Source organism: Zootoca vivipara, chromosome 10 (assembly GCF_963506605.1).
Source record: "Zootoca vivipara chromosome 10, rZooViv1.1, whole genome shotgun sequence".
Classification (NCBI taxonomy): domain Eukaryota; kingdom Metazoa; phylum Chordata; class Lepidosauria; order Squamata; family Lacertidae; genus Zootoca; species Zootoca vivipara.
This window is the reverse complement of record NC_083285.1, coordinates 67,877,184-67,893,020: the sequence shown is the minus strand read 5'-3', so window position 1 is coordinate 67,893,020 and position 15,837 is coordinate 67,877,184. Positions and strand designations below refer to the sequence as shown.

Here is a 15,837-nt window from a genome sequence, read left to right as displayed (position 1 = left end):
GGTATTTCTTGAGACAACAGACGGCGACTCAGGGCTACTGAAAAGAAGTTCAAGGGCCAAATGGGAGACACGTTCAGAAGAGGTTTCCTTTATTGTGCTTGGAGTCGAGGCCAGTGGCAGCTTTGCTTGGAAGCACCCTGCGTTCACCACCTCTACCGCCGCCAACCGGGACACGAGGCAGCTAGCCGTTGTGAGCAAACGCAACCCCAGAAAGTCACAAATGCAGCGAGAGCCTTCGAGAAAACGGCAGACGTTGGAGTTGTCGGGAATCCTGGACAGTTTTTTTTGGAGCGCGGAAAGGAGCAAGGAGCTGCTTAAGCTCACTGGGCCTGCTTGCTCCCATCCATCCATCCATCCGACTTCCAACAACATCCTTCTGCAGTTCCCAAGCTCCGCCTCTTCAATTTAAAAACACCAACGTGTTGGGGAACAAGCTTTAGGCTGGCAGGAATCGGAGAGAGGCTTTCCTCCCCACCTTGACAAGACGGCACTGGGAGACCTTCCATGGTGGCCACGGTTTTTACAGTCCCTGAGCGAAAGGCACATTCCTCGGTGGGAGTTGGGAACCTTCCAAAGAGAGGGGGAGATGGGGCCCAGCGCAGTCCCAAGGCATCAGCACCCGGCGGGAGAAGGGGCGAAGTAGTACACTGCGAGGAGGATGAAATAAACCATCACCAGCACGGTGCCTGCGGGGGGAGAGAGCAGGTCAGCATGGAAAGGTTGGCAGGTCCAAGCCATCGTTTGCACGAGACATCTTTTTTTTTTGGCAATTTGAAGGCTGCCCCAGTTCACTGGGAGACAAACTTGGCTCACCTTGGGTTTTCTTTACTTTTTTTCTTCTTACTGATACTTATCAAAAGCCCATACCCAATGCAAGGTATGTCTTTTTTATAATACACCAGAATAAAGTAAATATTTTAAAAATCTAATCCAAAGAGAGAGAGAGAAATAGAAAAAGATAAAAACGACTTCTGATTCTCTGCCAGCTAAATATCGTAACTTGTTCAAAGTATTCACATTGACATCCAACTATTCTACGGTCGTCACTCGGAAGTCGAACGGAATCCGTTCCGGAAGTCCGTTCTACTTCAAAAACATTCAGAAACCAAAGCGCAGCTTCTGATGGGCTGCAGGGAGCTCCTGCAGCCAACTGGAAGCCCCGTTGGGTGTTCGGCTTCCCAAAATAGTTCGCAAGCTGGAACACTCACTTCCGGGTTTGCGGCATTCGGGAGCCAAAACGTCCGAGAACTAGGCTGTTCGAAAACCAAGGTGCGACTGTATTTTCTATAAGCCAATATGTAGCCCAAGGTGGTTTTAACTGTTTTTAATTCTGGATTGCACCTTCTAGGATCTGCTGCTGAAGGGCAGGCAATAAATTTAACAACGCTTATTCTGCATCCAGTGTGCTCTCACTGCTAGATTTTTTAAAATGCCGCACACACAATGCACGACTCACAATCTATACTGATCGTGCCGCTTCTGAACAAATCCTGCTGTTGGATGCATTCAACGCCCCCACGCCCCCCCCCCAAGCTTCAATCCAACTAGAAATCTTAAGCCATATTCACTTTGTACTGCGTGAACATTTGAGACGGCCGCTACGCTTATGAGCACACCTGCGCAGGTGACAGGTTCATGGGCAGGGGAAACCCAAAAGGTCCTGCACATTGGCAAATACATCCCTGCCTGCACTTGGGAGGCGAAAAACTCAATGCAAAACTGGCTTGAAATGACTTTGCTGCGTTTTAAGCTGCTGATGTGAAGACACCCTTAGATTGCTTAAATCAGAGGTCGGCAACCTAAGGCCCGCAGGCCAGTTCCGGCCCGAAAGGGTTCTGGATCTGGCCCACGGACGGTCCAGAAATCGCTGGTGGTTCTGATTCATATCATTTGGGCTGTGCCATTTTTTCTCCAGAAATTACTTCTGCGCATGTCCGCGACAGTGGAAATGGCTCCTGCACATGCCCAGATGCCAAAAATCGCTTCTGCGCAGGCGCTATTTTCAGCGTCTGGGCATGCGCAGACGCGATTTCCAGCATCACGCTGTGCCAGCCTGCCCCCGGACAATCTCTGCGGGAGTGATCCGGCCCATGCCTGGTAAGCCTTGCTGACCCCTGGCTTAAATCCTCCTTAGTCGACTCAGGATGTGTGCATGCCAGGCATTTAAAGCACATCTTCCTCCCATAATTCTGGGAACAGCAGTTTATTTCCTGCATAACTACAATTTCCAGCACCCTGAGATTGGGGTGGGGTGGAGATTATGTCTTGAATGTCCTTTAAAGGTTACAGCAAGTACACAGCCCAAGTTAGCTCAGAGGTGGTGGTCTTCCGGCAGCACTGGAACTCGCAACTCGAAAGCCAACTTTACCTTGGAAGTAGTCGCACTTGCCGTCCATAAAGATGTAATTCATCAGGACCACGCTGAACATGCTTGCATAGACGTGAAGGTCACTGAAGACCAGGATGAAGTCCGTGGGCTAGAAAGAAGAAGAAAATATAAAATAAAAAAACAGATAAAATAAAACCTACATACAGCAACAGTGTTTTGTGTTGCGTAGACTCCTATGATGCAAGTCATGGGTCCCGCCTGCTAGCCTGCTCCCTAAAATATCACTGGTTTGCTCCTTTCTATATATATAGGGTGCCTACATTCTGCATAGACTGATTGCTGGGGAATCAGTGGCTGGGGAAACCCAGCCAGATGGGTGGGGTATAAATAAATTATTATTTGTAGTAGTAGTAGTATTAGTATTATTATTGCAGGGCAACATGTGCAAATGGCTTGAGATACCTACTAGGCCAGGCATCCCCAAACTGCGGCCGTCCAGATGTTTTGGCCTACAACTCCCAATGATCCCTAGCTAAGAGGACCAGTGGTCAGGGATGATGGGAATTGTAGTCCAAAACATCTGGGGGGCCGAAGTTTGGGGATGCCTGTACTAGGCCCATAAGTTACCATATAGCATATATTCAAGACAAAAAACCAGCAGCAATTTGTTGTTGACAAAGGACAGCTGGACATAGAAAGGGCCCCATTCCCTTCAGTAGCTTAGGGCCTCATCAAACCTAAATCCGGCCCTACTTGGGGGTCCCTATCAATGCTATGATATGATGACACAAGGTGTTAGGGGAGCCCATGACTTACATAGAAGACCGTGAAAAGCACCAGGATGGGTATTTGCAGCATGCAGACCTGGACCGCGATGCAGTTCCCAATCTCAATGCTAGAAGAGAGAAAGAGACAGAAGGAGGGGAGGGGAGGAGAATGCAGCTGTCAAAAATCCCCTCCCCGGATACATAAGGTTGCTACCCGGTTAGAAATTGCCTCCTGTGGCATAGAGGTCCAAAGGTCCCTCTCTGACAGGATGGAAAGGGCCTCTGCCACAACACAGCACGGGCTGTCGGTCATGTTTATATCGCACAAATCCCCACACAGTTCCAGGGTACCTTGGGAATCGCCTGAACCCTTATCCTATCCTAGCTCGGTTGCTGAGATCATCTGCAGGAGTGTTGTTGGTCTCACACAAACACACACACACACAAGTTGGCAAAAGCTCATTTGACAACGAAAAACTGATTTCGTCGGCACAGTCCTGTGGAACTCTATGCCACTGGAGATTTGGCAGGCGCCAGCTTTTAAATGCCTCCTGAAAGGGAGCCTACTCAAGACAACTACATCCTTCCAAAATGGTTAATTCAGGCATAGGCAAACTCGGCCCTCCAGATGTTTTGTGACTACAACTCCCATGATCCCTAGCTAACAGGACCAGTGGTCAGGGATGATGGGAATTGTAGTCCCAAAACATCTGGAGGGCAGAGTTTGTCTACAGGTGAAACTCGGAAAATTAGAATATTGCCGAAAAGTACATTTATTTCAGTAATGCAACTTATTATTTTTTATTTTTCTTTTAATTTCTACAAATGCTTTCTTTTGGAAATTCCACAGTAATAAAACAAATAGTTACGATAATACAAAAATAAACATCACTATTACATTTCATTAATTACATTCCATTTATAATTGACCCGCCTAACGACAAATAATTACAATTACAACAAATAAAGGCTTGACATATCTTGCTTTTTGCATGTCATGCATCTAATCTCATATATCGGTTTCACCTTTTAAGTTGCGTTACTGAAATAAATGCACTTTTCGACGATATTCTAATTTCCCGAGTTTCACCTCTATGCCTGGGTTAACGGGTGTCTCTTTTTAACCTTTTAAATGGTCTTTGTTGCATGCTTTTATTGCTGTAAACTTGAGATTTATATATATTGGGCTGAAAAACGGTTTCCCTTCTTCACATCCGCTGTGACGTGCACCCAGTCTAAAGAGATGGGACATAGGAGGATGGCAAGTGCCATTTAAGGGATATTTCTTGGGAAGCCCTCCAGGCTAGGCTTCCGCGGACCCACCTCAGGCTGAGGTTGTTCTGCAGGGCAAACTGGATCCCGTTGACGATCTCGGGGAGCTCTGGCACCATGGCAAGGATGGTCACGCCAATGAAGTGCTGAGGGAAGGAGAGGTGGCCGTGGTTACCCTGTTTCTCATATTTTAAGACATACCCATAAAATAAGCCATAGCAGGATTTTTAAGCATTCAAGGAATATAAGCCATACCCCGAAAATAAGACATAGTGATAGGCGCAGCAGCAATGCCGGCCGTGGCAGGAGGAGGAGGAAAAAAATAAGACATCCCTTGAAAATAAGCCATAGTGTGTTTTTTTGAGGAAAAAATAAATATAAGACGTGTCTTATAATATGAGAAACATGGTATTTGGTTCTTTAGCCGATTTATAAGCTGCTTGCTCCGAGCAGTGCAGAGCTTCAATATATATATACACAATGCGACTAAAATAGGCTTCACCCACGCCGTCGTTTAGTGTAGATAGTCAACACTTCGTGACGTTCTCCTCCAAATCACTGACTTTCCCCTCCAGCCTGGATTTGTTGGGAGTCGCCCAGAGTGGCTGAGGAAACCCAGTCAGACAGGTGGCATATAAATTATTATTACAGTGGAACCACGGTTTTCTAGCATCTGGGAAGCCGAACTATTCGGAACCCGGATGCCAAAAACCCGGAAGTAATTGCTTCCGTTTTCAAACGTGCCTCGGAAGTCAAACGTGCCTCGGAAGTCAAACGTTTTGGAAGTCGAACGATCTTCCAGAACAGATCTGACAACCGAAATTCCACTGTAATAATAATAATAATAATATTGTTATTATTATTAATTTTCTCACACCCTTCAGTGTGAAGTCGAACGATCTTCCAGAACAGATCTGACAACTGAAATTCCACTGTAATAATAATAATAATAATAATAATAATAATAATATTAATTTTCTCACACCCCTCTCCTTTTTGGAGTTAACCTGTTTCAGAGAAAACCAAGACCAAAGGAGCAGAAAGTGTGGGAAGCTGGCAATTTAGAGAATGCCATAAGGCTATGCAGAAATACTTTATTAAAAAAAATAACGCCTCCTTGCGTTACTGATATATCGTTCGAAGACTGATCATATACTTAAAGGTAAAGGTAAAGGGACCCCTGACCATTAGGTCCAGTCGTGACCGACTCTGGGGTTGCGCGCTCATCTCGCATTATTGGCCGAGGGAGCCGGCGTATAGCTTCCAGGTCATGTGGCCAGCATGACAAAGCTGCTTCTGGCAAACCAGAGCAGCGCACGGAAACGCTGTTTACCTTCCCGCTGTAGCGGTTCCTATTTATCTACTTGCATTTTGACGTGCTTTCGAACTGCTAGGTTGGCAGGAGCTGGGACCGAGCAATGGGAGCTCACCCCATCACAGGGATTCGAACCGCCGACCTTCTGATCAGCAAGCCCTAGGCTCAGTGGTTTAACCACAGCGCCACCTGGGTCCCATGTTTTTGTTTTGTTTTGTTGTTGTTTTTTTAGTTTCCCAGGTTTGTGTTATTTGCAATGGTCTGTGATCATATACTTAAAGACCCATAAAACAATGCTGACGGCCCAACGACAGCACCGTTTCTAATCCTAAAAAACTAAAAATCATATTGAAAGGCTTGGGAGAACAGAAAGGCTTAAGAGATGCTCCTGCGACGGCCAGGAGAGCCTCGAGCCACGGTTGGGGCGCCACCACCGAAAAGGCCCTGGTAGCGAATCACCTCCTTAGACGGGGCGGGGGACATGGAAAAGGAGCTCAGGCCTTCACGCCAAGGATGGCACCGCCCCACTGCGGCCCCCACCTGTGCCACCCCTGGCCCTGCCTCCTCCTTACCTGAGACACTGCCGAGTTATTCAAGATGGGGCTGATGTGCTCCGTGGCCAGGTCGGCGCAGGCAGACATGCCCAGAGTGGCGACCAGCAAGATGAGCAAAGCCCTCCAGCGAGACCAGTGGACCACAGCGCTGTGGTGGTGGCCGGGCACTAGAAAACCGGAGAGACACGTGCATTCGTAAGCGAGTGGCGTGGAAGCAGCAGCCAGGGAGGGTGGGAGTCAGGAGTTGATAACGATAATAATTTATTACTTGCACTCCGCCCCTCCAACCGCGTTGCCCCAGCCACTCTGGGCGGCTTCCAACAGAATATAAAAAAGCGCAGCAAAACGTCCAGCAACGTTACCATTGTTGTCATTTGTTAAATTTCTTTTTTTGCAGGTAACTATAATTATTTTATTTGTTTTTTTAAAAAAATATTTATTTGGTTTCTCAACATAAATCCTAAGAACAAGATTCCAAGGAATCTCCTGGACTTCCATATTATTAATCATTTCCTCCTGGTGGTGATGATCCAAATCTTTTACATCTCCATTGCGTACAGAATTCACCCTTAAACTGCAAGGGGTATTTATTTGTTATTTATTAAATTTCTATGCAGGCTTCAGCCAAAGATTACAGGGCGGTTTGCGCAAATATATATAGGTAAAAAGGTAAAGGACCCCTGGATGGTTAAGTCCACTCAAAGGCGACTGGGGTAGCAGCCCTCATCTCGCTTTCAGGCCAAGGGAGCTGGCATTTATCCACAGACAGTTTTCCGGGTCATGTGGCCAGCAGGACTAAACCGCTACTGGCACACGGAGGACCGTGACGAGTGCCAGAGCACACGGAAACGCCGTTTACATTCCCGCCAAAGCAGCACCTATTTATCTACTTGCACTTTGATGTGCTTTCAAACTGCTAGGTTGGCAGGAGCTGGGACAAAGCAACGAGAGCTCACCCCGTTGCAGGGATTCGAACCGCCAACCTTCAGATCAGCAAGCCCAAGAGGCTCAGTGGTTTAGACCACAGCACCACCCGCATCCCTTAACCTTTACCTTTACCATACACATACACACACACAACCATAGTAACAAACGAAAACAACACGCCACCCAATTCAGTTTAATAGCCTATAGATTGTTTAATTGGCCAAAGGCCTGGGAGAAGTAGGACTTGCCTGGCATCCAACCCACTTCTAAAAGGCCACCAAAGAAAGCTTTTGCCACAGTTTTGTCTGATCTTTTCCAAGACGGGGGCCATCCCTGCTTCCTGCTGCAGCAAGTTCCGCAGATTAACTCTGCACTGTGAAGAACTGTATACAGAGCTCTGGGACTTCAACACAGTGGCGCACGACCCACCTCGAGGCATTAAGAGAGGCCCACTTCCTACTGCAACGCGCTCTCCGTGGGGCTACCTTTGAAGGTGACCCGGAAACTACAACTAATCCAGAATGCAGCAGCTAGACTGGTGACTGGGAGCGGCCACCGAGACCATATAACACTTGTCCTGAAAGATCTACACTGGCTTCCAGTATGTTTCCGGGCACAATTCAAAGATTTGTGGAGGGTTTATTCCTTGGCTGTCTGTGGAGGCGCAGGTCAATTCTGTAACCAGGGCAGCTGTCTACCAGCTCCATCTGGTACGCAGGCTGAGACCCTACCTGCCCGCGGACTGTCTCGCCAGAGTGGTGCATGCTCTGGTTATCTCTTGCTTGGACTACTGCAACGCGCTCTCTGTGGGGCTACCTTTGAAGGTGACCCGGAAACTACAACTAATCCAGAATGCGGCAGCTAGACTAGTGACTGGGAGTGGCCGCCAAGACCATATAACACCGGTCTTGAAAGACCTACATTGGCTCCCAGTACATTTCCGAGCACAATTCAAAGTGTTGGTGCTGACCTTGAAAGCCCTAAATGGCCTCAGTCCAGTATACCTGAAAGAGCGTCTCCACCCCCATCGTTCTGCCCACACTGAGGTCCAGCACCGAGGGCCTTCTGGCTGTTCCCTTCCTGCGAGAGAAGTGAGGTTACAGGGAACCAGGTAGAGGGCCTTCTCGGTGGTGGTGCCCGCCCTGTGGAACGCCCTCCCATCAGATGTCAAGGAAATAAACAACTATCTGACTTTTAGAAGACATCTGAAGGCAGCCCTGTTTACGGAAGCTTTCAATATTTGATGAATTATTGTATTTTAATATCTTGTTGGAAGCCTCTCAGAGGGGCTGGGGAAACCCAGCCCAGGTGGGTGGGGTATAAATAAAAAATTATTATTATTATTCCCCACCTGCCAAGAGCAAAGCTCAGGAAGCTACTTACTGTGGCAGTCGCTGACGTGGATGTCGTAGATGTGCGAGTGAGTCTTCAGGGTGAAGAGCAGGCCGATGATGTAGGCCGCAGGGAGCAACAGGGACACCGTATACACTAAGGGCCTGCCACACACAAAGGGTTAAAATTTGCAGGAGGGGGGTTTCCTACCCTTTACGCCTGGCCCGCCTGCCAGGGCAGCCCCAGGACCAAACCTTAAGAGGCAGAGATGAGCGTAGAGAAGCTGATCTATGCCTGCAGTGCACTTAAAGAAAATGTGATGAAAATGATGTACAGGTAGTATTTTACACCATCAAAACTTGCTAAAATGTATAACACAAGATCTATCGAGTGTTGGAAATGTAAAGAAAAGGAAGGTATCTTTTACCATATGCATAGCTGCCAAGTCTCCCGTTTTCCCCGGGAAATCCCCGTTTTTCCAGCTGTTCCTAGCTGAAAAAACGGATTTTTTTGTTTTTCCCCAGTTTATTCTGGCGCGGCGGCCGTTTTGGAACTGGGCGGAGCATGCTCAGAAGCGACTTTTGATGCTGCTCTGCCCAGTTCCAAAATGGCTGCAGTGCGACTTCCGATCTGCTATTTCCGGCCCGGTCCCTTATTTCTCTGACAGCAACTTGGCAGGTATGACCATATGTGGTAGACCTGTAAAGAGGTAAAGGCTTTCTGGGAAATGATGTATAATGAGTTAAAGAAAATGTTTAAAAACACTTTTGTTAAAAAAACCAGAAGCCTTTTTACTGGGTATAGTGGGCGAAGAGATACCAAGGGGAGAGAAAAAGATTGTTTACGTATGCGACAACAGCAGCAAGAAACCTTTTAGCCCCAAAATGGAAACAAGAAGAAGTACGGACGAAAGAAGAGTGGCAGACAAAGATGATGGACTTTGCGGAATTGGCGAAACTGACATTCTATTTAAGTGAATGTTAAGATGAGTTAAATGTAGGATGGAGATGTTATAAATGTGCAAAATAAAATGTAACAGAAGGAAACCAGAAAAAGGACGGAGGGGAGTTGAGCCGCCCAGAATTCAAAGTGTTGGTGCTGACCTTTAAAGCCCTAAATGGTCTTGGTCCAGTATACCTGAAGGAGCGTCTCCACCTCCATCATTCTGCCCAGACACCAAAGTCCAGCACCGAGGGCCTTCTGGCGGTTCCCTCGTTGCGAGAAGCCAAGTTGCAGGGAACCAGGCAGAGGGCCTTCTCGGTGGTGGCGCCTGCCCTGTGGAATGCCCTCCCAACAGATGTTGAAGAGAAAAACAGCTACCAGACCTTTAGAAGGCATCTTAAGGCAGCCCTGTTTAGGGAAGCTTTTAATGTTTGATGGATTTCTGTATTTTAGTATTTTGTTGGTATTCCCCCAGAGTGGCTGGGGGAACCCGGCCAGATGGGCGGGGTATAAATAATAAATTATTATTATTATTATTATTATTATTATTATTATTATTATTATTATTATTATAAGCTCGGCAGAGCAAATGATATAATGGTTGTCATGTAATGGTATTATATAATTGTTAAGATTTGGAAAATTAAAAAAAAATTATACCAAAAAAAGTGTGGAGTTATTAAATGATTAATGGGAAAAACCAAATGCAAATGAATGCTCATCATCACTGAACCTCCCCACAAACAAATCAGAGAAAAAGCTCATTAAAGACCAGATATAATTTAACCTCCCCGTAAGCCTTGTGCAAGCGAATCAGGATAAACACTCAATAAACAGGTTTATCCTTTGAGTCGCAGGAGTCGCTTCCCAAAGCCTCATGCAGAGTTTTTCCGTTTTTGTTTTCAGAAGCTATTAGGGAACTGGTGATCAGATCAGATGATGAACGACTCGTGCGTGGGGCTGCTTTAGAAAAATCGATCTGCCACAGACAGGGATGAGGAAGACAGAGAGCATGTTATGTGCCTCTGCACATGACGGAATGAGATTTTATGGCTCACAACAGCTCCAGCCAGCGGAGGCTTCCCATGACCAGAAGCAGTTACAGGACAGGCAAATAAAAAGGGCGGATGATGAGGTACTTACTCAACATGGCTGTAGTAAAGGGTCCCATTGTTCTCCATCTACAAAGAGATAATAGAATTATCAGACCCCGCAGTGCCAGACGTTGTCCATTTGCAAACATTGTTATATGTGGGGCTGCCTTTGAAGATGGTTTGGAAACTTTAGCCAGTGCAGAATTTCATAGAATCATAAGAGTTGGAAGAGACCACAAGGGCCATCCAGTCCAACCCCCTGCCAAGCAGGAAACACCATCAAAGCATTCCTGACAGATGGCTGTCAAGCCTCTGCTTAAAGACCTCCACAGAAGGAGACTCCACCACACTCCTTGGTAGCAAATCCCACTGTCAAACAGCTCTTACTGTCAGGAAGTTCTTCCTAATGTTTAGGTGGAATCTTCTTTCTTGTAGTTTGAATCCATTGCTCCGTGTCCTCTGGAGCAGCAGAAAACAACCTTTCTCCCTCCTCTATATGACATCCTTTTATATATTTGAACATGGCTATCATATCACCCCTTAACCTTCTCTTCTCCAAGCTAAACATACCCAGCTCCCTAAGCCGTTCCTCATAAGGCATCGTTTCCAGGCCTTTGACCATTTTGGTTGCCCTCTTCTGGACACACTCCAGCTTGTCAGTATCCTTCTTGAACTGTGGTGCCCAGAACTGGACACAGTACTCCAGGTGAGGTCTGACCAAAGCAGAATACAGTGGTACTACCGTATTACTTCCCTTGATCTAGATGCTATACTCCTATTGATGCAGCCCAGAATTGCATTGGCTTTTTGAGCTGCTGCATCACACTGTTGACTCGTGTCAAGTTTGTGGGCTACCAAGACTCCTAGATCCTTTTCACATGTACTGCTCTCAAGCTAGGTGTATTTGTGCCTTTCATTTTTTATTTTTTTGCCCAAGTGTAATTTGGCAGCCAGTTTGCTCACTGAGGCAAGACTGTCTTTAACACATAACACTAATCCTGGCTCAACTGCTCAACAGGCTTCCGATTAGTTTCTGGGCCCAATTCAAAGAGCTGGGTTTGACCTATAAAGCTTTAGGACTCCAGCACCTCCGTATGAACCGAACCAGACCCTGAGATCATCTTCGTGGGACAAAACAAGGACAGGGCCTTTTCTGCATTGGCTCCCTGTTTGTGGGATGCTTGCCTGGCGCCTTCATTTACATATCTTTAGGCGCTAGGCAGAAAGCTTCCTCTTTAACAAGGCTGATTGACCCATCTACAACCTTTTAGAGTGGATGGGTTGTTTTAATATATGTTGTTCTTTTATTGTAAGTCACGAAGCTGCTTTTTAGTTGCTGTTGCAAAAAAAAGGGGAAAAAAGCAACTAATAATTTTATTGAATAAATACTTATAATAATTTAATTGGAGTATTTACATTATAACCCTTGCACAATTTCTGTATTCTGCTCTGGTCAGACCTCACCTGGAGTACTGTGTCCAGTTCTGGGCACCACAGTTCAAGAAGGATACTGACAAGCTGGAACGTGTCCAGAAGAGGGCAACCAAAATGGTCAAAGGCCTGGAAACGATGCCTTATGAGGAATGGCTTAGGGAGCTGGGTATGTTTAGCCTGGAGAAGAGAAGGTTAAGGGGTGATATGATAGCCATGTTCAAATATATAAAAGGATGTCATATAGAGGAGGGTGAAAGGTTGTTTTCTGCTGCTCCAGAAAAGCGGACACGGAGCAATGGATTCAAACTTCAAGAAAGAAGATTCCACCTAAACATTAGGAATAACTTCCTGACAGTAAGAGCTGTTCGACAGTGGAATTTGCTACCAAGGAGTGTGGTGGAGTCTCCTTCTTTGGAGGTCTTTAAGCAGAGGCTTGACAGGCATATGTCAAGAATGCTTTGATGGTGTTTCCTGCTTGGCAGGGGGTTGGACTGGATAGCCCTTGTGGTCTCTTCCAACTCTATGATTCTATGATTCTATGATTCTATGATTTTATTCCTGCCCCCCTTTTGCTCTTATATTACCTGTTTTGCGATTTAAGCTGTAAACTGCCCTGAGGTCTCTTGATGAAGGGTGATACAGAAATGTAAATTGATCATAAAAGCAGCTGCTTTTATGCCTTGTAAACAGCTCGGTGAATTATTTTGGCTTTAAGCGGTACAGAAGTTTAGTCATCAACAACTCGGAACCCTAAGAAGCCAAAATCCCCTGCGGTGTCTGAAGAAACCAGCAACTCAGAATGCATCTGGGCTGGTTTTCGCCGCTGAGTTCCACTGCAGGGCAGCGAAGAGGTTATGCCTGCTTCATAGCCAACGCAGCTGGGACTGGTTGGTGAAATCCCAGCCCCACGTGGGGCCCAGAAGCTGCTGCTCACCAAGTCAAAGTGGCAGCTCTGGCAGACGTAGTGGCCCGGTGGCTCTTCGGTGACGTTCTGGCATTCCCCGCAGACCAGCCTCCCGTAGATTTTGGAGAAGAGGGTTGGAGCGAACACACCTGGGGGGGGAAAGGAGAGCGAGATGAGATGGATTTAAGTTGAATGTATGAATTTAATTTCCAAGTTAAATTCTTATTATCAGTATTGTTATTATTTCATCATTATTTTATATTATATATGATTTTGTATGCTATTATTATCATTTCAAGTGTGTGTGTGTATGTGTTTATGTGTGTGCTTGTTTTAATTTGAATTTCAATAAAGTTTATTTAATTTTTTTTTTAAAAAAAAGAGAGAGATCAGCCCCCATCGCCTCCCAGGATCTGTCCAGCCCTCATCTTTCCCTTGACCCGAGTTTCCCCATTTTCATTACAGTGGTACCTTGGTTCTCAAACTTAATCCGTTCCGGAAGTCCGTTCCGTTACCAAAGCGTTCCAAAACCAGGGCGCGCTTTTCCACAGAAAGTAATGCAAAACGGATTAACCCGTTCCAGATTTTTAAAAACAACCCCTAAAACAGCAATTGACCATGGATTTTACTATCTAACGAGACCACTGAACCATAAAATGAAAGCGATAAACAATGAACTGCAGTCACACACACAATCAATCAATCAATAAATCAATCAGTAGCTGAACTGGGCTCCACGCAGTCACAAAAACAAAACAAAAAGAGCTACGAAAACAAAAACATGAAATAAATAGCAAAAACAGACAGACCTCAGCGTAACACTGAAAATGGAAGTATGGCACTCAAATCAAAAGCGTCACTCAAAACGGAGCACGTTTGGCTTCCAAAAAAAGTTTGCAAACAGGAACACTTACTTCTGGGTTTGCAGTGTTTGGGTTCCAAGTTGTTTGAGAACCAAGGTATCCCTGTACTGTGTTGTTTTAACAGGATCATTTTTTAGCACATCTTAATATGGATGTTCAGGCTTATCGTGGAGGGTTAAGGCAATTCTGGCTGCTTTTCCCTCCTGGAAAAGCAGGACCATATGCCTAGACTCTGCCTGGAGGAACAAAGGAAGAAGCTTGGGTTGGGGCAAGTTAGACCTGCTAGCCTCAAAAAAACCTGACACCAGATATTTTTGTATTCCCTGGTATTACCAGACCACTCAGGGGTTGGATTTATAAACAGGATAACAAGGATGATTTGTCTCTAATCTATATCTCAAAATTCCCCCATTGGTCCTATTTGCTAAAATCTAGCCACACCAGGGCATGGGACCCAGGTGGTGCTGTGGGTTAAACCACAGAGTCTAGGGCTTGCTGATCAGAAGGTCGGCGGTTCGAATCCCCGCGACAGGGTGAGTTCCCATTGCTCGGTCCCAGCTCCTGCCCACCTAGCAGTTCGAAAGCGCCTCAAAGTGCAAGTAGATAAATAGGGACCGCTCCGGCGGGAAGGTAAACGGCGTTTCCGTGTGCTGCTCCGGTTCGCCAGAAGCAGCTTTGTCATGCTGGCAACATGACCTGGAAGCTGTCTGCGGACAAACGCCGGCTCCCTCGGCCTATAGAGCGAGATGAGCGCCGCAACCCCAGAGTCGGACACGACTGGACCTGATGGTCAGGGGCCCCTTTACCTAGCCACACCAGGAGCACAAAATTTGCAGTCATTGACCTTTGCCTCCCTGGGAACTGCTCTCCGTTTTCAAACAATGCCTATATCAGTCTTAGATGGAAGATACAGAAATGTTCCAAGGCATTTAAGGCTTTGTATTTGTAGGTGAGGGAGAAGACCTCCCCTGTTATATGCTCTATTGTCAGCTCTTATCAAAACCCCAGAAAGAGATTTATTGGAACAGATGCTGGCAGAACCCTGAAGTGAAAATATGTTGGCTATTTGAAAATATGTTGGCTATTATCTGACTGCGTCTTGCTTGTTGCATTCAAAACAGCCCCATTTGCTAAAGCCCCTCAAAGCATTCCTGCTAGCTATATAAAAGACAAAGCCGCAGACTTTGCGGTCGATTCATTAATTTGACTTCTTGTAAATGGGTGTACAGTATGCGGTATGCGGGTGGCGCTGTGGGTTAATCCACAGAGCCTAGGGCTTGTCGATCAGAAGGTCAGCGGTTCGAATCCCCACAACGGGGTGAGCTCCCATTGCTCGGTCCCTGCTCCTGCCAACCTAGCAGTCCCAAAGCATGTCAAAGTGCAAGTAGATAAATAGGAACTGCTCCGGTGAGAAGGTAAATGGCGTTTCCATGTGCTGCTCTGATTCGCCAAAAGCGGCTTAATCATGCTGGCCATATGACCTGGATGCTGTACGCCGGCTCCCTCGGGCCAGTAAAGCAAGATGAGCGCGCAACCCCAGAGTTGTCTGCGACTGGACCTAACGGTCAGGGGTCCCTTTACCTTTAAATTAGGTGTATAGCTCTGGTTTTCCTTCATCAGGGTTTAATTGACTTGCTGGAACTGTAAAAACTAATCTGTAGTGGCTTTTAAAGGTAAAGGTAAAGGGGCCCCTGACCATCAGGTCCAGTCGTGTCCAACTCTGGGGTTGCGGCGCTCATCTCGCTCTATAGGCCGAGGGAGCCAGCGTTTGTCCGCAGACAGCTTCCGGGTCATGTGGCCAGCATGACAAAGCCACTTCTGGCAAACCAGAGCAGCGCACGGAAACGCCGTTTACCTTCCCGCCGGAGCGGTCCCTATTTATCTACTTGCACTTTGATGTGCTTTTGAACTGCTAGGTGGGCAGGAGCTGGGACCGAGCAACGGGAGCTCACCCCGTCACAGGGATTCGAACCGCCGACCTTCTGATCAGCAAGCCCTAGACTCTGTGGTTTAACCCACAGTGCCACTTGGGTCCCTGTAGTGGCTTTTAGTCAAACGCAATAAATGATTGGAAGTTGGGTGAGGCTATCAACGGCTCCCTCCT

General features: G+C 46.6%; 1 protein-coding gene across 1 annotated transcript in view; it reads right to left on the bottom strand.

Moving 5' to 3' along the window:
• Positions 1–6: 6 nt before the first annotated feature.
• LOC118091535 (uncharacterized) overlaps positions 7–15,837 on the bottom strand; it is a 45,743-nt gene continuing 29,912 nt past the window's right edge. The window contains exons 13-20 of the mRNA XM_060279760.1: positions 12,901–13,019; positions 10,582–10,619; positions 8,548–8,660; positions 6,256–6,404; positions 4,420–4,514; positions 3,146–3,224; positions 2,369–2,477; positions 7–686 (exon numbers count right to left, since the gene is read on the bottom strand). Coding sequence (XP_060135743.1) covers positions 613–686; positions 2,369–2,477; positions 3,146–3,224; positions 4,420–4,514; positions 6,256–6,404; positions 8,548–8,660; positions 10,582–10,619; positions 12,901–13,019 — 776 coding nt within the window. The 3' untranslated portion in view covers positions 7–612. The remainder of the gene's footprint in view (positions 687–2,368; positions 2,478–3,145; positions 3,225–4,419; positions 4,515–6,255; positions 6,405–8,547; positions 8,661–10,581; positions 10,620–12,900; positions 13,020–15,837) is intronic.